At 37.4% G+C, this 25,551-nt stretch overlaps 1 protein-coding gene across 2 annotated transcripts in view; it reads right to left on the minus strand.

Moving 5' to 3' along the window:
- The window catches only part of TMCC1 (transmembrane and coiled-coil domain family 1), a 164,027-nt gene that overhangs the window by 88,440 nt on the left and 50,036 nt on the right, over nucleotides 1–25,551 (minus strand). The window contains exons 3-4 of one of the 2 annotated variants that reach the window (XM_081105661.1): nucleotides 24,522–24,577; nucleotides 18,590–19,294 (exon numbers count right to left, since the gene is read on the minus strand). In XM_081105661.1, the coding sequence (XP_080961787.1) occupies nucleotides 18,590–19,162 (573 nt within the window). In that variant the 5' untranslated portion in view covers nucleotides 19,163–19,294; nucleotides 24,522–24,577. The remainder of the gene's footprint in view (nucleotides 1–18,589; nucleotides 19,295–24,521; nucleotides 24,578–25,551) is intronic. The other variant, XM_081105665.1, reaches the window with a different exon arrangement.

Below are 25,551 nucleotides of genomic sequence, written 5' to 3' on the forward strand. Positions count from 1 at the left end.
AAATTTATTTTATTACACCTAAGAAGTCCCTGCTAGGCTTGGAGATCCAAGAAACAAGATGCAATTTGACATGGGGATGGAGGGGCAAGAGCTTTGTTCATTTTTGCTTGAATGCACACATTCTACACTGAGGTAACTTGTGAGGAATTAAAGGTTTTCCCTTAAATAATAACACATTTCAGGATTTAACAATTCTGACTAACAACAAAGGAAGTGAAGAATTCCTACTGATTTTACTATTTGTTTAAGCTTCTGTCTGTAGAAAATGAACTGTGACACAGTTTAACCACCAACTGCTACATTTTTAAAATAGAGCTTTTAAAGAACAAAATTGTTTTTGAAATAAATTTCAATTCTCAGCACACCTCTTTCCAAACTAGTTTCTTAACTTGCTAAAAAGAGAGCTCAATGACTGAGTCAAGAGATGGCAGGGCACTGCCAGGGCCGATTCATTAAGTCAGCAAACCCTCTTCAAAAAGCGCTTCATTTTTTAAAATTTTATTTTACATTTGATTTTCTTAGATTAAAAGAATACCCCCTTCCCAAAGTTGCACACAGGAAATCTGTTTTTCAAACAGAACTCTGTAAAAATTGATTTCTGAGTTTCTGGTTACTGCTTTTCACACACTCCTTCATTAAGTATGCAAGCTTCTTAACACAAATACTCATTTTAACATTTTCAAGTGCATCTTGAACGATTTATGGTAGTTCTCTCCAACTCAATACTAAATTTTGTATGAAAACACTGATTCCACAGATCAATAAGGTTTTCTCATCTTGGTCAACAAGCTGCTAAGATTAACTGCTAATTAAATAAGTACTTTTTACCCGCTATTCACTTTTTCACATATACCCTCTGGAAATTGTATCTGAGAAGCAAACTACAACTTCGTCCATATTCAAAGATGACAGCTCTAGTATTAGGAGAACACAATCTGAGGTTGCCAGTGCAGTCAGCCTTAAACCTTTGTGTCTGTCAGAGGAAAGAACAAAAGGCAGTGCTTCCTCCCCCATCCTCTCCTTAGCACTGGAGGATGGCAGGCTTGACAGAACAGTCCTAGAGAAAAAGGAAGCCATGCTGAAACTAGTGAGAGTTTCCCGTTAAACACATACATAAAGCTACCCACCTTGGATAGCTGCCTCCTGAGGCTAAAACGCTGGACCATTGTCACCCTGAGCAATCTTCAGACAAAGCAATCCACGAAGGGATGAGTTTTTTTAAAAAACAGCTTCTGGGGAAAGTCGGTGGCAAAACATTTTGAAGACTGTCATAGTAAGTCCAAAGAATTTCCTTGGGAGTCTTAGCAAAGTTGGAACCACTTCATTCTTCTATGAGGAGACACTGCAAACCCTCTGTCAGACAGGACGGGCGGAACGAGGCAGGGAGGGGCAGAATCCTGGAGTGACTGCTCCCAGTGCCAAGCTCTGCTAGCACTTCCTGTGAGTCAGGCGTGAGGGGTCTAGACAGAAGGACCACCCCTTCTTCCCTTTCTACCAAACCATCACCCCAGGATGTCGCTGTGGTGCCACCTGAGACTCCGGGACCTGATGTTCTGCAGGAGGAGTGCTGCACCGGGCTCAAAAAGCTTCTGCCTCTAGTAGAAGACTGGTAACTGCAACAATTCCTCCTACTTTAAGTTCTCCCAGTAGAAGGGGAGGGGACCCCCTTGCAAAGAGCAATACCCCTTCTCAACCTTCAACTCAGGTAATATACTGGAAGAGACGATGTGAATAGAAGGACATGGCAAGAGTCCCCCCGACTCCTCCTCCCCCGTCCCCCACCCCTCCCAGCTCTGCTCAGAGAAGGAAACTCCTCCCAGCTGAGCTCGGCAGCTGTTCAGCTTTGTCTATGGTAATTGGCCAACCCTTTCCTCTTATTCACAGGGAAGGGTCCTGCCCAGGGAAGGAATGTCAGGTGCAGAGATACATACTCCGAGGGTGACTTCAACTTCATTAGGAAGTTCAACATATTAAAGCTGCCCTCTATCATAAGAACAATATAATTTTTTAAAAATCTACACAAAAGAAACACCTGAATGAATTTATGCAGGTAAAGAAGTATGAAAAATGGCTATTTTGAGGGCAGTTCCAAAGATAAAAAAATTATTTTGTTATGATTTGCCACTCTTCCTATCTGATTCTGCTTCCAGACAACCAATGTAAGGATAAAGGTTCATTTAACGAAACTTTTCACTCTACATGCTCCTCTTTGAATTGTTCATTACTTCTGAATGAGTTTAATAACTTATCAGGGCAGAACAGGTTGGCATTTATTAATTTTTCCCTGCTCCAGTGACTCTCAATTCCCTGTAAGCATGACTACATCTTATGCTGCATACAGCTTCTGGTGGAATGAACCTACTATGTGCAGTTGCAGTGTTAGGCATTCCACATCTGTTATTCCATTTATTTCTCAAACAACCCTGTGAAATATCTATCAATATCCCAACTGTTCAGATAAGTAAAGTAAGAATCTTCTCTCCAAAACCTCAATATTATTATGAGTAAACCACAATGTTACTAAAAAAAAATTTCAGTCAAGTGAAAAAGGAATTGGAAAGAAAAAGATATTTATGCTATACTTATTCTCAACTATGATTATATCACACACTACCAGTTTCCACTTATCACCAAACATGATGTACAATTTTTAAAAATTCACCTACAATATGACACATGTATTTCACACTGCCTTAAGAAGATAGAAAAAATGTATCAAAGATATATAGAGAGACATACCGTCTTTAAACATAAATATGAGGTGTTTCTGATAACAGAATCCTAGATCATTGCTGATTTTTTCTAATTACACTCCCCCAAAACTGAATGAGGAAGGTAAAAGCAATTAGAAAAAAAAAATGTCTGAAGTCTACAGACCCAGTACACATTAAATATCAATCATGAACTAAACAGGGTATAAATCCTCTAAGTTCCAGATACACAAAGAAAGGCTTATGGATTAAAAGAATGGTGTATTCATTCTAGAATGAACATACACATTTTTTGCATATTAAAATAAAGATAAAACTCCTAAATTGCTTAAATGATACAAAACCGGTAAAAGCCATAGCTGGTTTGGCTCAGTGGATAGAGCGTCCGCCTGTGTAATGAAGGGTCTCCAGGTTTGATTCTGGTCAAGGCACATCCCCAGGTTGTGGGCTCAATCCCCAGTAGGGGGTGTGCAGGAGGCAGCCAATCAATGACTCTCTCTCCTCATTGATGTTTATAGCTCTCTCTTCCTCTCCCTTCCTCTCTGAAATCAATAAACATATATATTTTTTAAAACAACAGTTAAAAATCATTTGATAAAAAACTGAAAAGATCCTCTTTTTCCCATTTTGTGGGGTACGGGCAGCTTTTTGGATAAAAATCGTAGACCAAGATCAAAGGTTTCAAAGGAATAGCAGGAAGGATATAAATGCTTAACCTAGAGAAAATTCAACAATTTTGCAATCATTCTTTAGGCTCTTGTCTGAAAATCCACACCATATTCTTATACTCTATGTGGAGGAGGCAAACAGGAACTGTTCATGGGGTTTTTCAGTCCTTCTTGGATCATGCACTCTTTGTGAATCTGTTAAAAGTTATGGACTCAGTCACTGGAGTGACATACATGAAATGCATGAACAGTCATATACAGTATTTTCTATATAATTCTAAATGATACATGGATTCCCCTAAAACTCATCCATAGATATCATATAAAAAACCTTGTTCTAGTCATGACTACAGAAGAGCTGAATATCAATCATTAAATGGTCCTGTCTTCTACTTTCCACTCTAGGTAATAGTTCTTAGTAAAACTAGGAAACAACAACAACAAAAAACCTGTCTCTGACATGTTCACCCCAACCCCAATACATTTTCTTTACTTGTATATAAAATAACAATCTACTTCCAAAGCCACAAATTTATTTATGAAGTGGTCTTTTAAGTGTTTTAGTTTTTCTTCATTGTGTAGGGGGAAAAAAGCAAAGAGATAACATTTTTATCTTTCTATATGGTTTCCTGGATATTTGTTTGTTTCACAAAACTAGGCCTATACTGTTTTCTGGTTTATCACTAAAAAAACAGATCACAAGTACCTTGGATGAATATTTATAAAATTTAAACAATCATTCCAATTTAGCTTGTTTCTATACACAAAACTCCCTTTGTTCTAGCTTCATTCTTAAAACTCTCTTATTCAAATTCTCTATAAATGCATTTTAAAAATAAGTTGACATGAAGAGTTTTGTAATTTTTAAAAATCCTCACCAGAGGATATGTTTTCATTGATGAGAGAGCAAGAGGGAGGGAGAGAGGAGGAGGGGGTGGGGGGAGAGAGGGAAGGAAGGAAGGAAGGAAGGAAGGAAGAAAGAAAGATAGATCAATCAGTTGCCTTCGGTACTCACTCTGACCGAACCCGGAAAACTAGGTATGTGTCCTTAATGGGAATTGAACCTGCAACCCTTTGATGTATGGGACAATGTTCCAACCAACTAAATGGCCTGGCCAGGGCTAAAGTTCTGTATTATGAAATATCATGTACTATGAATTACATTTTTGCAGAGAAAGAAAATAAATCATAGAGTTGGAATTAGAGTCGGGACTAGAACCCAAATACCCAGATTTCACTACTGCCGGGAGACCAATTCCAGCATGTCATAATTTCAAGAGTTTCATCAAAATGTTGAGTCCCACATGTAGTCACCTGTTGGGAATGGCTGAAGGCATTTCCCCAAACCTGAATAGGAAACTGAGAGTGGCTGCCAGACAGCTAAAAGACATCTTAATCTACATGATATAGCCTCCTACTGGCCAAACACCTGAACAGCCTTAGGCTAATTCCCCAATTCTGACAATGTTTCTGTATACCCTTTGAAGTGTGTATCTCTGCCTTGCCTCAGGACAAGTTGTGTTAATAAAAAGCATAGGGTCCTGGGGACGAAGAGAACCTAAAACTTTAGACTTAAGATCTTGGGTCTTAGCTCCTTTAGCTAAGCTCTTCTGACCCCCAATGCCTTTCAAAATTATATTTCGTCTCTGGACTCTTTATTAGTCTCTGGATTCCTATAACATCTACGCACGGCCTTCTCCAGGTTCTTGATGGTGGGACAAGAGCACCAACACACTACATTGCCTTTTCTATTACACTATGCTTCCTTCTATTTTTTAAATTATTAAAGAACACTAACTACTTAAAATACTCATGTAGTAAATTTTTTCTGTAAATTGAATAATGATTCCATTTTTAAAACTTGAAACTTTATACTGTAAGTTATGAATGAGTTTCCCTATAGCCTGGCAAACCTGAGATAGTAATATGCTTATAGTTCCTCCCTTATATCTTTGGTATCCAGTCTTGTAACAGTTACATAAAATAAATCTTTTTGTTCAAACATCCCTGTGACTTTTAACCAGTTTCCTGTGATAACCCAGTAGAAATAACTGTGCAATGCCAGCTACCAGTCAATCAACAAAACCATAAGCCCTTTACCTTTAATAGGCTTTCATTATGCAACACCACGTCACTTCAGAAAGCCCCCTCTCATTCATGCTAAACAAGCATTTTCGACACCAGACACTCAATATGGAATGAAACATTCCCTTTACTTAAGGATGTCATAATCCAGTAAAGAAACAATTGTCATAATGTGGCAAGTGCTATTATAGCAGTGATAATATAATGTGGCAACTGCTATAATAGCATAGACAATAATGGCATGAAGGAGGGAGTGATGAACTTTCTGTGGGACAAGAAGTCTTATAGCTGGAGTCTTTAAGGTTGAATAGGAATTCTGTAAACAAACAAAAAAAGGAGGGGGAGAGCATTCCATATAGTGGAAAAAAAACACAAATTAGAGAGAGAGGTGTTAATCAAGTGATAAGAAAAATTTAGTTTTTTCATACTAGACATGTCATAAGACTAGAATGTTCAGAATATTATTTTGTTTGTGGAATAGGAATGTAGATTATAACAAAATTCATTTATTCCACTTTTGCTAAATTGCACCTGTTAACTATTTTTCGATAAACTATCCAAAGGGGAATAGCCCACTATTTATAAATAATAATGTGATAGGTTCTCACTTCACAGAAGTTTTGATTCTTTTTTTAAAATATATTTTTATTGATTTCAGAGAAGAAGGGAAAGAGAAAGAGAATTGGAAATATCAATGATGAGAGAGGATCACTGATCGGCTGCCCCCTACTGGGGATCAAGCCTGCAACCCAGGCATGTGCCCTTGACTAGAATCAAACCCAGGACCCTTCAGTTGGCAGGCCCACGCTCTATCCAAAAGCCAAACCAGATAGGGCTGATTCTTTTAATTATTGTCTTCCTTTAACACAAAGGGGAGGAAATCCATTTTCAGAAAGTTTAGTAAACAGTGCTGCCAGTTTCAAGATTCCCTGTGGCAATTCAGGCTCCTTAAATGATATAAGATTTCTGTCTTGCAAAAACGAATTTCTTTTGGGAATCCCACAACAGATAACATTAAAGATCCACATTTCATCTAACATAAGATAAAGTAACTTGTGTAGTTATTTACAAAAATCCAAGGCCCTGTCGATATAAATACCCATGCAAGTAATACAATTAATAAGTAGTAAGATGTTAAAAGTTGTTGACGATTAAAAAAATTTTGAATACTACATCATATTCAATTCCATAACTAACTCATCATGATGGCTGATTTAAAGAATAGCCAACCATGTCAAATAACATTTTTATTTTGATAAATTGGACATGGCTCATTCAAAAATGCTAAAATTAAGGTTGTCTCCTTTTGTATCACCAATGCTTTAGGGCTTGCATTAATTTCCTTTAAAAAAAAAACAAAAAAAAAACTTATGCCATGCATCACCTGCAGTGAATACATACAAAGGAGAGAAGGAAAGGGAGAAGAAAGATGGGGAAGAGAGTTTATTATGTGTCTACTAAGTGCCTAGCAACTAAATAACAACTAACAAAATAACAACTAACATGACTTACACAAAATATTTAAACACTATAAAATCAAGTCCTTAAAATAGTGTACAAGGTGTTTCATGTGCTAGCCTCTGCTTTCCCTCTTTAGACATCTCACTACTTTCAACTTAACCCCAAATCTTGGCTTAGATTTCTGTTCCTTCAGGAAAGTCTCTACCAACTCTCACCAACTCCTTTCCCCAACTGATTCTTCCTTATTACACTGTATTGTATTTTCCTTGTCTCATCAGGAACCTAAAATGCTCAGTGGTATTCTGACAACTACTAGGCCCTTAGATAGTTTCTGAATGAATGACTTAAAAAACTAAGGTAGTGCTTGATGGCTCTATAAAATTTTATTTTAAAAAATATATATTTTATTGATTTTTTACAGAGAAGAAGGGAGAGAGAGAGTTAGAAACACTGATAAGAGAGAAACATCGATTAGCTGTCTCCTGCACACTCCCTATTGGGGATGTGCCTGCAACCAAGGTACATGCCCTTGACTGGAATCAAACCTGGGACCCTTCAGTCCATAGGCCGACGCTCTATCCACTGAACCAAACTGGTTAGGGCGGCTCTATAAAACTTTAAAAGTTTCTAAAACATTCTGCATTATCCTCTCTCTTCCTCAAATCTCTTCCATACCCACAAATTCCCTGATCTTTACAGCTAATTAAGTTCTACTTGTTTTTCTATTCCATTTTGTAAAAATGAACTTTAACTATTTGTCAATTATTTATTGCCCATTTATAATCACTCCCTACAATTTAATATTTTCTGATAAAATGTTTCCTATAATAAAGAGAATACAGTAAATTATAAAGAATAAGAAAGTCTGTTAATGATATTACCATACAGAAGTAACCATTACTAATGTTTTCATAAATTTTCATCTGTGATTCTTCTTTATTTTTTACTAGAGGCCCGTTGCAGGAAGATTTCTGCAAGAATAGGGCTTCCTGCGGCCGGAGCGAAGCAGAGAAGGGACTGCCATCTTTGTTGGGTTAATTTGCATACTTGCTGATTGGCTAGTAGGTGTAGCAGAGGATGGTCAATTTGCATGTTTCTCTTTTATTAGTGTAGATTATATCAGTAACTTATGAATATTTAGTTATTGTAACCACTGTTATCAGTTTATCCTTCTTTTACTATGGATTTGTATACTATCCTATATAATAAAAGGGTAATATGCAAATTGATCCTAACAGCGGAATGACCAGAACAACCGCTTGACAAGTCACTATGATTAGTCACTACTTCAACTTAACCCCAAATCTTGGCTTAGATTTCTGTTCCTTCAGGAAAGCCTCTACCAACTCTCACCAACTCCTTTCCCCAACTGATTCTTCCTTACTACACTGTATTGTATTTTCCTTCTCTGCATCCCCCTCATCAGGAACCTAAAATGCTCAGTGGTATTCTGACACTGACCACGCACTGACCACTTCTCGGTCCCTTCCCCCAGCCGGCAGGCTCCCCTTGCTCGATGGCAAACAGGGAACCAGGGGTGGGTAGGTGGCGGGGGACACAGTGGTGCCAGGCCAAGGCCCCTGCCCTGCCAGTCGCCCCACACACAGAGGGCGACCCGTGGCAGGGGTGGGGCCGGCCAACCTCTTGCTCCCTCCCCCCAGCCTGCAGGCTCCAATCACCTGATGGCGAACAGGGAACTGGTGGAGGGTGGAGCTGGCTGTTAGCAGCGGAGAAGATGGCCCCGATTGCAGGCCAGGCCTAGGGACCGTACCCGCGCACGAATTTTGTGCGCCAGGCCTCTAGTTTACTTATAAAAGTATGCAGTATATCTGCAGGCTAGCTTGGCTTGTTTTTTAACCCAACTAATGTACATATTATTTGAAACTTCCTGTATTATGTATGGTTTGAATGTTTATGCCCCCCCCATTCATATGTTGAATTCCTAAAGCCCAATGTGACATGATTAACGCTCTCGTAATAGAACCCTCCCTAGCTCTTTCCAACATGTGAGAAGTCTGCAGCCAAACGCATTTTTAAAATGGGCAAAGGACTTACACAGTTCTCCAAAGATGTTATACAAATGACCAACAAGTATATAAAAGTATGCTCAGCATCACTAATCATCAGATAAATGCAAATCAAAACCACAATGAGATCCGTCAAGATGGTGGAGTAGGTAAATTTGGTACTTACATCCTCCCAAACGCCATCAAAATTACAACTAAACTACAGAACAACCATCATTCAGAACCACCTGAAATCCAGCTGAACAGAAGTGCTATTACTGAGAATACTCAGAAGGCACATCGAGACTGGTAGGAGGGGCAGACATTCAGAGAGGGCTGGTCACACCCATGTATGGTTAAAAATAGGGAGGGATATCTCAGCTACAGAGGCCTCGCCTGAGGAGCCAGTGGTCCTAACTCTACACCAGGCTCTGCAGCCTAGGGTTCCAGTGCATCGTCTTGCAAGAATGAATTTCTTTTGGGAATCCCACAAGAGCATTGTGGCTGAGTGAGAGAGAGGGCTGCTGGAGTCCCAGGCATTACTTGCTTTGGGCTCCAGCACTGGGGCAGCAGCTCAAAAGGCTCTAGGACATATAGGATGAACTGAATAGTCCAATGAGGGCTGGAGGAACAGCTTTCTCCCAGAAAACAATGTTGTTTTCTTACTGAGCCCTCCTCCCACAGAGCCAACAGGTGGGTGCCACAACCTGAGTCTCCATCAACCTGGCTAATACTGTTCACCCCACCCTGGTGATTCCCTGAGACCATGCCCTACCCAACTTGTGGGTCCACCCAAGCCACTTGCAGTGGCTTTTCCATACAAACAGCCTATCTTGGCTCATCCTGTGGATTTTCCTAAAATCTTTCAAAGGTTCACAAACCCCAAACAAGCAGCATTTGGCCTCGGCATGCCTGTATATCTTGCTAAGTGTCCCCAAGGCCATCACTAGTGGCAAATGAACTTGGTTCACAGCTTGGCCTCTCCCAGGCACCTCCAAGCCTAGCACAAGTAACAGCCATTTGCAGATCACTCTGTAGAGTAGCCTTAGGCAGGCACAGGTGGTGGCTGACCTTGGCCTGCAACTCCCAGGAGGCCCCAGAGCAAGCATATCCAGTAGACAACTTCACCACACTGAAGCACAACCCACCCGCCTCCACAAGCAGCACACTCAAGGGGCAAACTCATTAGGCCCCAGAGCCCCATTAAATCGAGTCCTGCTCTGTGGACTTGGCCCCTGCACAGCAGATCCTCTGGTTGTGGCCAGTCCTTGCAACCAATTAGCCTGAGGTTAAATTCCTCCCACTGATGTGCCAACAGCAATCAGGCTCAACTACAATAGGAGAGTGCACACAGCCCAAACAGGGGATGAGGGTGAGGAGTGCACCTGGAGCACCCAGCTCTAGCTCAGGTGTCGGGAGGTAGGGCCTACAGCAGTGGTCGGCAAACTGCGGCTCGCGAGCCACATGTGGCTCTTTGGCCCCTTAAGTGTGGCTCTTCCACAAAATACCACATGCGGGTGCGCACGTACTGTGTGATTGAAACTTCATAGCCCATGCGCAGAAGTCAGTATTTTGTGGAAGAGCCACACTCAAGGGGCCAAAGAGCTGCATGTAGCTCGCAAGCCACAGTTTGCTGACCACTGGCCTACACCACTAGGCCCTACAGGACACCTACTACACAAGGCCACTCTACCAAGACTGGGAGATATCTGTTTGGGAGGCAGCCAAAATGATACAAAGAAAGATATCCAAAATGAAAGAAGAGAACAAAAACTCTAGAATATGAACTAAACAAAAAGCAATCTACCAGATGCAGAGTTCAAAGCACTGGTTATAAGGATGCTCAATGATTTTAGGGGAAGAGTAGATGAACTCAGGAAGAACTTCAGCAAAGAGATAGGAAACATAAAAATGGAGATAGAAGAGAAACAGTCAGTAATGAAGACTACAATAACTTAAATGAAGAATACATCATAGGGTATTAATGTTTATTGCATGTAACATTATTATATTTAAAATTGTTTTTCGTGAAAATAAAAAATTAAAACATAAAAAAGAATACATCACAGGGAATTAACAGTGGAGTGGAGAAAACAGAGGATCAACTCAGCGATTTGGAAAACAAAGAAGCAGAAAACACCTAATCAGTACAGCAAAAAGAAAACAGAATCCAAAACACTGAGGATACTTTAAGAAACCTCTGGGACAACTTCAAGGGTACAAACATTCACATCATGAGGGTACAGAAAGGAGGAAAGGGTACAGAAATTAAAAACCTATTTTAAAAAATAATGACAGGAAACTTCCCTAAGCTAGTGAAGGAAATATACATAGAAGTGCAGGAAGCACAGAGTCTCCCAAACAAGATGAACCCAAGAGGACCACACCAAGACACATCATAATTAAAATGCCAAAGGTTAAAGACAAAGAGAGAATCTTAAAAGCAGCAGGAGAAAAACAGTTAGTTACCTATAGGAGAGCTCCCAGAAGACCATCAGCTGATTTCTCAACAGAAACTTCACAAGCCAGAACAAATGGGACAAAATATTCAAAGTGATGAAAAGCAAGAACCTACCACCAAGATTACTCTACCCAGCAAAGCTATCATTTAGAATCAAAGGACAGATAATGAGCTTCCCAGACAAGAAAAAGCTAACTGATTTCATTACCACCAAATCAGTATTACAAGAAATGTTAAATGGTGATCTTTAAGAAGAAAAACTAGCCCTGGCTGGTTTGGCTCAGTGGATAGAGCGTCAGCCTGGGGACTGAGGGGTCCCGGGTTCGATTCCGGCCAAGGGCATGTGCCTTGGTTGCCGGCACATCCCCAGTGGGAGGTGCGCAGGAGGCAGCTGATCAACGTTTCTAACTCTCTATCCCTCTCCCTTCCTCTCTGTAAAAAATAAACAAAATATATTTTTAAAAAAAGAAGAAAAACTAGATAGTAAATATAAATAATAAAATGGCAATAAATATCTATGAACAACTTTAAATGCAAATGGATTAAATGCTTCAATCTAAAGACACAGGGTGGCTGAATGGATAACAAAGACCTTTTACATATGCTTTCTACAAGACACTTCAAGGGATGGAAAAAGATATTTCATGCAAATGAAAAAAAAAAAAGCAATACTTATACCAGACAAAATAGACTTTTAAACAAAGGCTATAACAAGAGACAAAGAAGGACCCAGCAATTCCACTTGTGGGTATTTATCTGAAGAAACTCTAAACACTAAATTGAAAAGATATACGAATCCATATGTTCATTGCAGCAGTGTTTACAATATGGCAGCAACTTACGTGTCTGTCAGTAGGTGAATGGATAAAGAAGAAGTAATGTATATATACAATGGGATATGACATGTCATTTTTTTAAAAAAAGAATGAAATCTTGTCATCTGCAACAACATGATGGACCTAGAGGATACTGTGTTGAGTGAAATATCAAATAGAGAAAGACAAATGCCATATTTCACTTGCATATGGAATCTAAAACACAAAACAAACAAGCAAGTAGAACAGAAACAGATTCATAGATACAGAGAACATTTTGCCTGACCAATCCCCCCAAAGCAGACTACTTCAAAGCTGGACAGTTCTATTGTAAAATATCTGTTCCTATATTGTGCAAGTGTCATATTCCTAAGGCAGTATAAATGATTTTCATATGATCTAAAAATTATTTAAAGGGGAATTATTCTAACTTTTAATCTTGTTTTAAAAACAGGATACTTGTACCCCAGGATAATCCAATGGGATGTGGAAAGAAAACATTACAACTTCCATTTATATTTTGTATTTCATTCTTTTAATTTTAATTTTTTGTCTTATATGTTATACATAATATATAGAAAGAGTTATATGTGTATAATTTATAACTAAACATAAAAATGTTAGAGACGTACTAAAAGGTGTGAATAAGCAAAATAATTTGGAGGCCAAAACATTAGATAGTTAATGCCTGTTATTTAAAAAAATTTATTTGGTCATAGGGGGCCTACCTATGTAATTATAGATCCTCAATAGATATTAAATACTCATAATTAGTATACTATCAACCAGCTATAAGTAATTATTTAGCATCAGAACTTAATGAAATTCTTCAAAATAATAAAGTGATTTTCTTGGTATTAAAATGCAGAGCTAGTGGCAGAGAAATGGATTACCCAGCTCTCCATTAAGCTTACAAACACACACATACACACACTCAGAGGAAAATAAAAACCTATGGGGACATCTTTATTCCTCCAACCTAAATCTAAAAATGAAATCTAATTTGACTAAGTTTATCTACATTTAAAGGCCTAAGATGGATTCCTCAGAATATTAACATTGGAAGTAATCTCAAGAAAATATCAATGGCAACCCAGGAACCAAGAGATCACCGGTTGGATTCCTGGTCAGGGCACATGGGTGGGTTTCAAGCTCGATCCCCAGTAGGGGGTGTGTAGGAGGCAGCCAATCAATGATGTTTCTCTCTCATCGATGCTTCTACCTCTCTAGCCCTCTTTTCCTCGCTCTAAAAATCGACATAAACATTTTTATTTTTATTTTTTTTAAATATATTTTGTTGATTTTTTACAGAGAGGAGGGTAGAGAGATAGAGAGTTAGAAACATCGATGAGAGAGAAACATCAATCAGCTGCCTCCTGCACACTCCCTACTGGAGATGTGCCCGCAACCATGGTACATGCACTTGACCGGAATCGAACCTGGGACCTTTCAGTCCGCAGGCCGACGCTCTATCCACTGAGCCAAACCGGTTACGGCAATATAAACATTTTTAAAAAAGAAGACATCAATGGGAATGCAGACTGGTATAGCCACTATGGAAAACAGTATGGAGCTTCCTAAAAAAAAAAAAATTAAAAATGAAACTGCCATTTGACCCAGTGATCCCACTTCTAGGAATATATCCAAAGAATCCTGAAACACCAATCAGAAAGAATATATTGGGGGGGGGTGGGGGGAGCAGGCTGGAGGGGGTCAATGGGATATAAAAGGGGCATTGAAAAGATGTAATACTTTCAACATTAAAGATTTTTAAAAATAATAAAATTGAATTTAAAAAAAGACTATATGCACCCCTATGTTCATAGCAGCACTATTTAAAATAGCTAAGATCTGGAAACAGCCCAAGTGCCCATCAGTAGATGAGTGGATAAAAAAAAAAATCTGCAGTACATTTAAACAATGGAATACTATGCAGCTATAAAAAAGGATCTTTTACCCTCTAAGGCAGTATGGAGAGACCTAGAAAATATATGCTAAGCAAAATAAGCCAGTCACAGAAAGACAAGAATCACATAATCTCACTTACATGTGGAATCTAAAGAACAAAATAAACTGACAAACAAAAGAGGCAGGTAAACATGCAATAGACTGACGAATCTCAGAGAGAAGCAGGGGAGGAAAGGGCCTAAGAGACTAACCAAAGAACTTATTATGTATAACCCATGGACACATAGTGCAGTAAAGGCCTGGAAAGGGGGCGGGAGTGGGGTGGAGAGGATCAATGTGGGGAGGAGGGGAAGAAGGGGACATCTGTAACACTTTCAACAATAAAGATAAATTTTTTAAAAAATAAGATATCAAGTCCATTTCAATTAACATTTAAAATGATAGTTATTCTTAAAATTAGTTTTTCAAGTACATTACTGTTTAAAGCATAGCATGCATACCATATCAAATGCTTTTTTATAGTCAGAAACAGGAAATACTTTGTTTTTAAAGAAAATGTTCATATTATCATAAGGAATATTCTCTCTCTCTATATATATATATATATACATATATATGTGTGTGTATATATATAGATTTAAGAGAAGAATGGAGAGGGAGAGAGAGATAGAAACATCAATGATGAGAGAGAATCATTGATCGCTGCTTCCTGCACACTCCACACTGGGGATCGAGCCCACAACCTGGTCATGTGCCCTTGACCGGAATCGAACCCAAGACACTTTTGTCCCCAGGCTGATGCTCTATCCACTGAGCCAAACTGGACAAGGCAAATAAGTAATATTCTAAAACAAGACAAGCAAATGAAAAATGAATCTTTGGAAAGATACCATATCTAGGATCTTTAAAAAGAAAAACACATTTAAATTGGGTTTTTAAGACATTATGTCAACTTCCTGTTATTTAAAAGGATAAAACACCTTATTGACCAAAGTGCAAATCCTAAAGTTATTTACTAACCATACAAATCCCTGCAAATTTCAGATTTTAGGCCAACATTTGTTAAGAGTTAGTCCCATAACCTGGTTGGGACCTCCTGCATGAAGATGACTTGTTAAGAGTTAGTCCCATAACCTAGCTTGAGGCCTCTGCAGGAGGATGATTTGTGAAGCATCCATATTTTACATGGACCTCTGGTGTCCTCGGTGAATTGCTAAAACTACGAACTTAAATATGTGACTGCTAATAATCTACTTGATTTGTTGGGAGTTTCCCAGTGGAACCCAGTCCCCTAACTCATTTAGCATCTCAAGGAACCCCAGAATCTCATAGCTAGAAGGTAATTTAAGCCATTCTTTAGGTCAGCTTTCTCCTAGAACTATCTACTCCAGGTCTAATTGATGGCTATGAGATTATTCTTGGCAAGACTCACTGTAGCAAAGAACAGTGGTCAAAAGTATGACTTTGGAGTTAGAAAGACTTGGTCTGACATCCAGTAAGCTTATTAAGTGGGTGAACTTGACAAGTCACTTTGACTTCAATTTTCTGTTTCCTCACTTATAAACTAATTTATGAGATAGTAATACTTTACAGTACAGTGTTTGTAGTGAGAATTCACTACAGCATTCTAACACTTAGAATGACTGGGTCAATAAATATTTGTTGAATTAAAAATAAAAAAGAATATCCCAAGGACCAGGTCAGTGATGGCGAACCTTTTGAGCTTGGCGTGTCAGCATTTTGAAAAACCCTAACTTAACTCTGGTGCCGTGTCACATATAGAAATTTTTTGATATTTGCAACCATAGTAAAACAAAGATTTATATTTTTGATATTTATTTTATATATTTAAATGCCATTTAACAACGAAAAATCAACCAAAAAAATGAGTTCGCGTGTCACCTCTGACATGCGTGTCATAGGTTCGCCATCACTGGACTAGGTATTATTAGCCTAAAGAAGGAACTATTCAGACACACACATTGTGAAAACTATTCATGTCTGCAGAGGCATTACACACATTCTGATTGGCATTAACTGGAGAAATACAGGGAACCAGATTTCAATTTAATATGTTGGATTTGTCTAATAGAAACATCACAAGTAGAATGGTAATCTTTGAGATTCTGAGAGACCAGTTAACCACTTAGGGAGAATGTTGCAGAGCTGAATAAAATGATTATAGAAGTCACTCCCAACCTAGATGATGTGTTAATGACAGACTCAAAAAGAAAAGTGGAACATTCTTAAGATAACGCTCCAGCACTCTTGTCTTACCCCTCCAGGTGGCTATATAAACTTGGCAAGGAAAAAATAACTAAAAACACAGAATTAAAAATAATCATTGCTATTAACTGCCAGATTACCTGCCAGTCAGATTACCTGAAAACAAGGATAAATCAGTCAATTACCTCTCTTTCCCCTATTTTTTCTTTTTTCTTTTCTTATTTTAAAGCACTGTTTGGAGGTTAGAAAGGCTATAATGACTTCTGGACTTTTAGCAATTTCACTGCCACCTTTTGACAATAGATACGGAAAGCATTCAGAAACCTTTACTTCTTTCTTTTATCCAAATTTCTACCTTACTCATTTCTCTACAAGAGTTAGTTTTTGGGCTTCAAATCTTGTTTTAATTGTTAAAACAAATTGTTTAATTTTTCTTAGGTGTTTTAGGAAAATTAGCCTACTTAGATGTACCTTCCAACTAGTTGGTAGGTTACTAACTTTTTGGCAGTCTAGATCCTTCTACAATCTTCTACACTCTCTGTCTTTATATTACACCTTTCCCACTAAATACATAATAAAAACTTACAATATTGAGGCATCTGTGCTATGGTAAAATGAGCAAAGAACTTAGACTCAGCCATGGACGCGCTCTCTGGTCTAAGTAAATTTTAAAAATTTCCTAAGCTCTAATTACCTTGTTTGTACAAATGGAGATCAGACATACCTCAAAAAGCTGACATGCAACTTAAATTATATTATATACATAAAAGTCTTGCATCATTATATACTCAACAAGCTGAGTATGATCCATATAATGACATTAAAACAATTTCACTTCCACAAAACATTCTTGCAAAATTATTATCAAGTACATGGAAAAGATTCTCAATTATCAAATGAGTCATTAAAATTCAGTATTCTCAAAACACCAAGCTTCTTGGTGTTTTATGGCAGTAAGAAAGACGATACAGGAATAGTTCTCACCTTCATCCCCCTTTCTTAACTATAATTATGCAACATTATATTATGGTTAATGTGAGACTTTAATTTGAGCTCTTTTCCACCCCACCCTCAACCCTGCTATGCAGAAATAGCTCCATGGAGATTATTTATTTAACTGGCTAACTCACTAAACAGAAGAGACCTTATCTTAGATACTGTAAATAATTACTTTTTTGTTCTTATTATTTTGTTTAGATATCTGAGAATCCAGAATGTCATTGCTTATATTATAATGATGAACAGTTTTAAAAATAACTTTAGGGAATCATTCCAGTATTTTATTTCCACTGCTACTCATTGGAAAAAGACAAGTTATTTAGAAGTAATAACATAAGAAACAACAAAAACAAAAGAAACCAAAAAGGGGTAGTGTTGAAATCAGCCTTTGTCACTGCTTAGATTTCTGCCTTCATTCAAACAAGCTGATCTAGTTACCAATATTTGAAAAAAGGAAAAACTTTCTTTTCCCCTTTTCTTGTCCCCTGCTTGTGGGCTCGATGCCTGATAGGGGGCCTTGCAGGAAGCGGTTGATTAATGTTTCTCTCTCATCATTGATATTTCTTTCTTTCTTTCTTTCTTTCTTTCTTTCTTTCTTTCTTTCTTTCTTTCTTCCTTTCTTTCTTTCTTCCTTTCTTTCTTTCTTCTCTCTCTCTCTCTCTCTCTCTCTCTCTCTCTCTCTTCCCCCCTTCCTCTCTAAAATCAATCAAAACATATTTTAAAAAATAAAGTGTGAAAGCCACTATTTAAAAAATAAAGAATGTATATGCTCTACTGCAGAAAGCAAAATGTATACTGAATGGCACAGTGTGTATGAAAATTATAAGCAATTTATATTTCCACACTAAGCAGACACACCCAGATTCTAGAACTTTATTCATTACCTTGATTAATGTAAGAAAGCTAATTCATGTGCAAAACCAAAGCAACAACAAAGCATCTTTGTTCCTCTACCATAAAACTGAGATTTTTAAGACATAAAGAACACATAAAGTATACTGATGATTTTAGCAAAAGAGTAAAATAAACAAAATATAGCAGTATGTTAGGAAGCAAATAGGAATATAATTATAAGCATGCATTCATTAGCTGCAATAATTATTATTCATTCCCTTTAACAAAAACAGGAACTATCTTTTACCACAACTTTGAGATATCTCTTGCTATCTCTTTTTAGTTACCAAAGAAAAGTTTAAAGAATCCCTGATAGAAAGAACAATAACAGAAAAAGAAACTCTAACAGACTTACCCGCTCTACAGTTGCCTCATCCCCTGGAAGACATGCAGCAGCAGCAGCAGCAGCACAAGCTATTTCCATAACAGCAGAGCTGGTAGGAGCATCAGTAGTGGATGAAGACCTGGGTCGGCCAGACTGCATAACAGTTGCCATCTCCTGGCCAGATTTCCTGTTGATTTGGGGACTTCCCTTTGGGGCCTCTGGCTTGCCCCGCCTACTATGCAAGCTCGTCCCTCTCTTCATCTTGGGTGGCACTCGGATCTGTTGCAGGACACGATTCAGAGCTGTGGGGTGGGTGGGGACACCATCAATCTCTGCACATGTGTTCTGGCTTTCCAGATCCATTTCAGGTTCTGGATCTGCCTGAATTTGTTGCACATCATGTGGAGACACAGATGACCTCCTGCGCTGGTGCTGGAAGAGATGCTTCAAGCCTTGGCCAATCACATTAATGTTCTCCAAAGCATTGTGAGTCATTTTAGACAACTTTTGTTCTGATTCTGTCTGCTTTCTGGCCTCTGCATCTTGGGATCTGCCTCCAGGATCAGGGTCCTCATATAACTGTTCACTGCCCGAAGGCTCCATCAGTAGACTTAATATGCTTATTTGCAAACTCAAAAATTTTAAACACACCAAGACTGTCAAATTAGGTAGGCATTTGCTTCAATAGTAACTACACATGCAGCTGTGAGATGGAGGCTTCATGCCTATCTAATGCTTAAAAAAAAAAGAAGAAGAAGAAGAAGAAGAACCTCATATTATAAATCCATGCAGAAACTCCAGTGTTAAAGAAAAACATGCCACTAGCCAAACAAATGAGCACTATCGTTAAGCAATCTTTAATCAGAAGATTAAAAGACAGTTTTCTAGATAGTGGGTAATGATTATTTTCTAGAATAAGAGAAAAAGCTCAGAAACAAGTACATAGGAAATGAAAACAGCAATGTTTTTTTTTTAAATCCCTACAAGTTTTAATATATGAAAAATTGAATACTAGAGCAGTCATCTTGGAATGGAAACCACAATAATAGTTGATAAACAGCCATTGCTTGGAAAATCAAGAGAGAACATAACATTCAATATGTATAGTCTTGCTGGGGTGATTTAATTCCTTTCATTCATAACCACTGTTAATTATTCAACTGCTGAAACTCAGTAAATTCAAACCGTAATAATAAGTAGATATCACAACCTAACTGTGTGTATTTTAATGGAAAAGAGGAATTTCTAGTTACCATTCATATTCATCAAAGTTACTGGCTGAAAAGTTTGCTCTTTAAGAAGAAAATAGAAGAGAAAAAATCTTGTAAGCTGAACTATCTGTTGAAGCACTAATGACCTTGGGGCACTACATGAGTGAATAATCCAGACAGGATCTGTTTTCAGAGAGACTAGAGTTTTGCTCAGTACCAGCTATCAGGAAAAGATATTCTAGGAACTCCCTTTCTCTGAATAGTATCATCCCTGACAGAAGCTTCCCATATATCCACAAAAATTCAAAAGCAAAGAAATAACACAATAACTGGGGTATAATAAAAGAGTAGGGAAAAAGAAAGATCAAACAGCAACAACCACACACCAATATTAAATGCAGGAAATTAAAAGGAAGCTGAAACTAAAAAATGTAAGGTCAGCACAACTGCCATGGTTACGGAAATCACATGCACAAAAAGAGGAGGAGAGATGGTAGGCATGAGATTTTTCATCACAGAAATATATAAAACAAAATTGCATTGAGGCACAGAACCTGCTAGAGAGGACAAAATATGGTATAGGAAGAAGTTCTTTATGTCCATATTTTCCCTAATTTTTTTGTTCAAAGTTCAAAGACCTTTAAAACTCCCTACACTACCCCAAGTACTCTGAACAGTTTAAGTCACTAACAATGAAGCACCAAGGTGGTCATGTTCTAGAGAAATGAGGACTCCTTGCCACCAAGTAGTAATCTAGAAGGCATTAATTAGCTGGATATAGTAAGTTTACCATAAACTCAAGGCTACTAGAGTTCAGAGGAACAGGAATGTAAACCTACTAGTTTTCTTCCTGGTAGCTACTCTCAGAAGACCTTCTTAACATGTATATGGGCAATGTCATTGTGGCTCTGCTGTTCATATTCTTTCATGCCTATTTCCCCATCTCCTGACCTCTTCATGACTCAGAAGCATAAATAATGTGATGAGGTAAAAGATACTGTCTCTCTTTTTCTAAATACCACAAAATTCTTTGCTCCCAAACTAAGCAAATAGCAGCTACGAGAATGGGAAATTTTAGTGCCTTTCACTCAAATTCTTTGTGGCCACACTAAAATCCTGCTATACCCTTTTCCTGACTGTACATTACTTCTGGGTTGTTTTTTCTTTTTTTCTATAGGAAAGCCAAGAAAGAAAAAACCCTAAATCCTTATTAGATGAATGGCTATCTTGGTCTCTACTGGAGTTTTCTGGGGCTCCTTGTGGGCAAAAATGTTGCCATAGTATACTATATTTAATTATCTTCACCTTCCCTCATGAGTTTGTAGGGTAGACTAATAGTTATTGAATTAGTTCCACTCTGCAAAGCTTTGAACTTCTCAGAGAAAATTTACCAAAATAATCCAGTAACACTGTACATCAACTAATCTCTCTTCTTGCACTGGGCTAGTTAGACTCTGAGAAGATAGGAGGATGTGAAAGCAGCAGATTGATAATGAAGAAGTAATTTACTTTTTTCCTTCTTTGTATTTCGTTACCTAAATAACACAAATGATTTTCTTGTTGGTTTAGAAAGTAAAATATATAAGATAAATTTCTCCCATGAGAGGTAAAAGGTACCATGAATAAAGGCACAATGTCAATATTAGTTGGAAAACCTACTTGTTTCATATATAAAGGTAAAAGGAATTATAAGGAATTTATTACTCAACAAACCTAATCCTTTGGGCAGTGTTAGAAACTAATCAAGTGATCTTATGCTTCTCTTATATTTAATGAAAAATATGGTACATTTTATATGTTACTAAATTCATTTGAGATTTCACTAGCATTTGGACATCATTTATTTTCATATAATTTAAAGTGATGATTAATTATAAGGAAATGCCAGCATTCCTAAGAAAATCTAGAAATAGGATGTCAATCTCCAAGCCAAAGCTTGCACAGGCTATCTACACAAATACAATGATTATGTAATAGTACAGGAATAAATTCTTGGATTTCTAAAGGCAAGACATAACCATACTAACCAGCACAGGCTTACCTAACATGGCACTCTAAGTTGAGTTTTAAACATCAAGTGCTAAGAAAAGAAGTTTGAAAAACAACCTATTACATTGACGATACCAGGTATACTGGTTAATAATGCGGATTTTTTCAATAGCTGGAGTTACACATATGTTGATATATATGCGATTTGATATGTATGCTATTTTGATGTATTGACAGCAAGCTTCAAAACTTCGTATGTCAAATTTTCTGAAGGTGTTAACATCATAGGTATTTTTACACTTAAAAATGTCAAATTTCGTGCCAAAAAAAGAGCATTTGTGGGAAGTTATAATTCATTACTTTATTTTGAAGAAAAGTGCTGTTGAATACTTCAGGAAGCTTATGGTGAACATGCTCCATCTCAAGATACTTGTGAGCGCTGGTTTAAACGCTGTGAAAGTGATGATTTCGATGTGAAAGACAAAGAACGTCCAGGTCAACCGAAAAAGTTTGAAGACCAACAATGACAAGCATTATTGGATGAAGATGCGTGTCAAACTCAAAAACAACTTGCAGAAAGAGTAAACGTTGCCCAGCAAACAATTTCTGATCGTTTACAAGCAATGGGAAAGACTTTAAAGGAAAATGGGTGCCACATCAACTGAAGAAAAGACAAATGGAAAACTGAAAAGTCATCAGTAAAATGTTGCTTCAACGGCACGAAAGAAAGTCGTTTTTGCATCGAATTGTGACTGGCGATGAAAACTGGATTTATTTTGAGAATCCCAAATGCACAAAATCATGGGTTGATCCAGGTCAACCATCAACATTGACTGCAAGGCCAAATTGCTTTGGAAAGAAGACAATGCTCTGCGTTTGGTGGGGTCAGGAAGGTGTGGTGTATTATGAGCTTCTAAAACCAGGTGAAACCGTTAATACTGTTCGCTACCAACAACAAATCATCAGTTTGAACCATGCTTTGATCGTGTAATGACCAGAATGTTCTGGAAGACAGGGCAAAGTAATTCTGCTTCATGATAACGCATCATCACACACTTCAAAACCAGTTAAAGACACGTTAAAAGATCTTGTCTGGGAAATATTAACCCACCCGCTGTATTCACCAGACTTTGTTCCTTCAGATTACCACTTGTTCTGATGGATGGCATGCGCACTTTCTGAGCAGCACTTCAAAACGTACAAAGAAGTGGAAAATTGGGTCTCTGAATGGTTTGCCTCGAAACAAGAAAAGTTCTATTGGGACGGTATCCACAAATTACCTGAAATATGGGGAGGGGGGGTGCACTGTGTAGCTAGTGATGGACATTACTTTGAATAAAGCAATTTTGATGTTTCTCTTGAAATTATTGTGTTTTCTTTGATTACAAAATCCACAATATTAACTGGTACACCTGGTAAAATGTAATCTGGTAGCTATCATCTGCATTATTACTGTGATATCAACAAACAAGAAATATGGTCTAAATTTTGACTCTTGCTAAAATTTTCTGCAGGTCAACAGGAAATCTTTAAGGCCACCTTTCAATATAAGTCAAATATTAAGGAAGATCAAATGCTGTGCCAAAAATATCAAAGACAGTAACGTTGCAATAATTAACTCTATAAAATTGCTGACAGTAACAATGTAAGCACAAGCCCAACCAGTGTAGCTCAGTGGCTGAGTGTCAACCTATGAACAAGGAGGTCACAATTTGACTCCCAATCAGGGCACATGCCGTGGTTGTGGGCTCAATCCTTAGTAGAAGATGTGCAGGAGGCAGCTGATCAATGATGTTCTAATCATTGATGTTTCTCTCTCTCTCTCTCCCTCCCTCTCTCTTACTCTCTCTGAAATCAATAAAAATATATACAAAAAGAAAGGGGAGGGGGAGGGTGGCCACAGAGTCTGTGAAAGTCACAAGAGCCGAAGCTGTCGTATCCCCTTCCTTTTCCACTTCCTATTGCAACCAATAAGGGACATTCATATCGTTTGGGGGGGGGGGGGGGAAGAATGCAAGCACTAAAGAAATTCAACAATGGCAAAGTTTTTTAGGAATCCTCTATTTTCTTCTGTAAAATTCAAATAAATAATAACTGTTGCTCAGTTTATAAAATTCCCTGAATAACTAACTATATTGAGACCCCTAGTTTAACACAAGTTCAACTGCAAAGTAAGTGTGCTTTTGTAAGAAGGAAATGTTGGCTTCTCTTTTATTCACTCAGCTTCTCTGAAAAGTAGAGTTCTTATAAGTTAACTAGAGGAAGTAAGAAAAGAAAAAGGAACAGAAGGACATGACTAAAAGGGGGCAGGGTGAAGGAGTGAAAGGGGGGAAAGAGGAGAAAAAACCACCTACATACCAAACATTTAAGGTAACTTTGTTAAATTCTCAGAATTTTTAACAATTTTTATAGAACCCATTTTGCCAAAATACAATACACCATTAGTTCACATTTAAGAAACAAGTTGTTCTGAATTAGTATCAGAAGTTAATGGGGGGATAAGTACACATATGTAATACCTTAATCAATAAAGAAAGAAAGAAAAAAGAAGTTAAAAATTATGTTTTTAAAATCTGTTGAATGTTTATGAGGGTGCTTTAAAAAAATTCCAAATTATATACAAATCCTTTTTTCTTTTTTGCCTTTAAGTTTTTCTTCCTTATATATATATATACTTTTTTTTTGATAGGTGTGGTAACCAAAGCTTACTGGTTTGACAATGAACCAGTTATTTCATTAACAATAAAGAGTTGGATACTTGCCTTTATCACTCTTCCTCAAGCACTTCTAAAGTATACAGGAATCCTTTTAGTAAAAGCTGAAAAGCAAACATTAAGAATTAAGTGAGAAACTTAGAGGGGAGAACTTATTATCTATTATATACACAGAGAAAAATACTGAGTATATACATAAAATGTTAACATTTCTCTATCACTGGTAGAAATAGGGCAATTTTTCCCAATATTTTTCATTATTTTCTAATTATTCAAAACTCAAGAAAATTTTTAATCAAAAAATATATTTGGGAAAAAAATTAACTTATCAATACTTAAAAGTGGCACATGTCATAAGTAGCAATGAATATTTTTACACTATGATATGGAATTAGAAATAGATATCCTAATAATACTAATCTTAATACAATATGAAATACAAGTACATGAAAAACAACACAATTTTATAAGCAAATATTTTTTTCAAGTAGCTTCCAATTCTGTATCTATAATTTTGCATTCAAAAGCAACTCTAAAAACTATATCTACCATGTATAATTGAGATTCAAGATGCACCAAAATTGAAAATTTCCTGAAAAATCAGCTTCTGACAGCCATTATCAGGAAGCAATTTAATTAAACAAGTATTTTGGGGACATCTGCTATGTGCTCAGCATTATATACAACAAATAAGACATATTATCCTGCCCTCAAAGAACACACAATCTAGCACTGAAAGATTTACATACTTCAAACTTAAAGAAAATAACCGAAAACAACACAATTAAGCGCTAAAATGTGTGAGGAAAACTGCAATTAACATCAGACTTCTGGAAAAGCAGTTAGAATTAGATTTGTTTAGGAAAATTTTATGAAAGAGAAAAAGACTTTAACTGAGCTTTAAAGGATAAGATGAATAAACAGGAAGATAGAAACCAAGACTTCCAGCTTAGACAGCAGTAAATACAGTATGTTTGGGGGCCAGTAAAGAGGCAAGGTGACTGTACTAGTGGATACACATCTGAGCCATCTAGAGAGAACTGGGCAGCTGGTGGGCAGGTGTGAGAGAGGTCTTTCT

The sequence above is a fragment of the Myotis nattereri genome, assembly GCF_964212035.1.
Source record: "Myotis nattereri genome assembly, chromosome: 14".
NCBI classification, from domain to species: domain Eukaryota; kingdom Metazoa; phylum Chordata; class Mammalia; order Chiroptera; family Vespertilionidae; genus Myotis; species Myotis nattereri.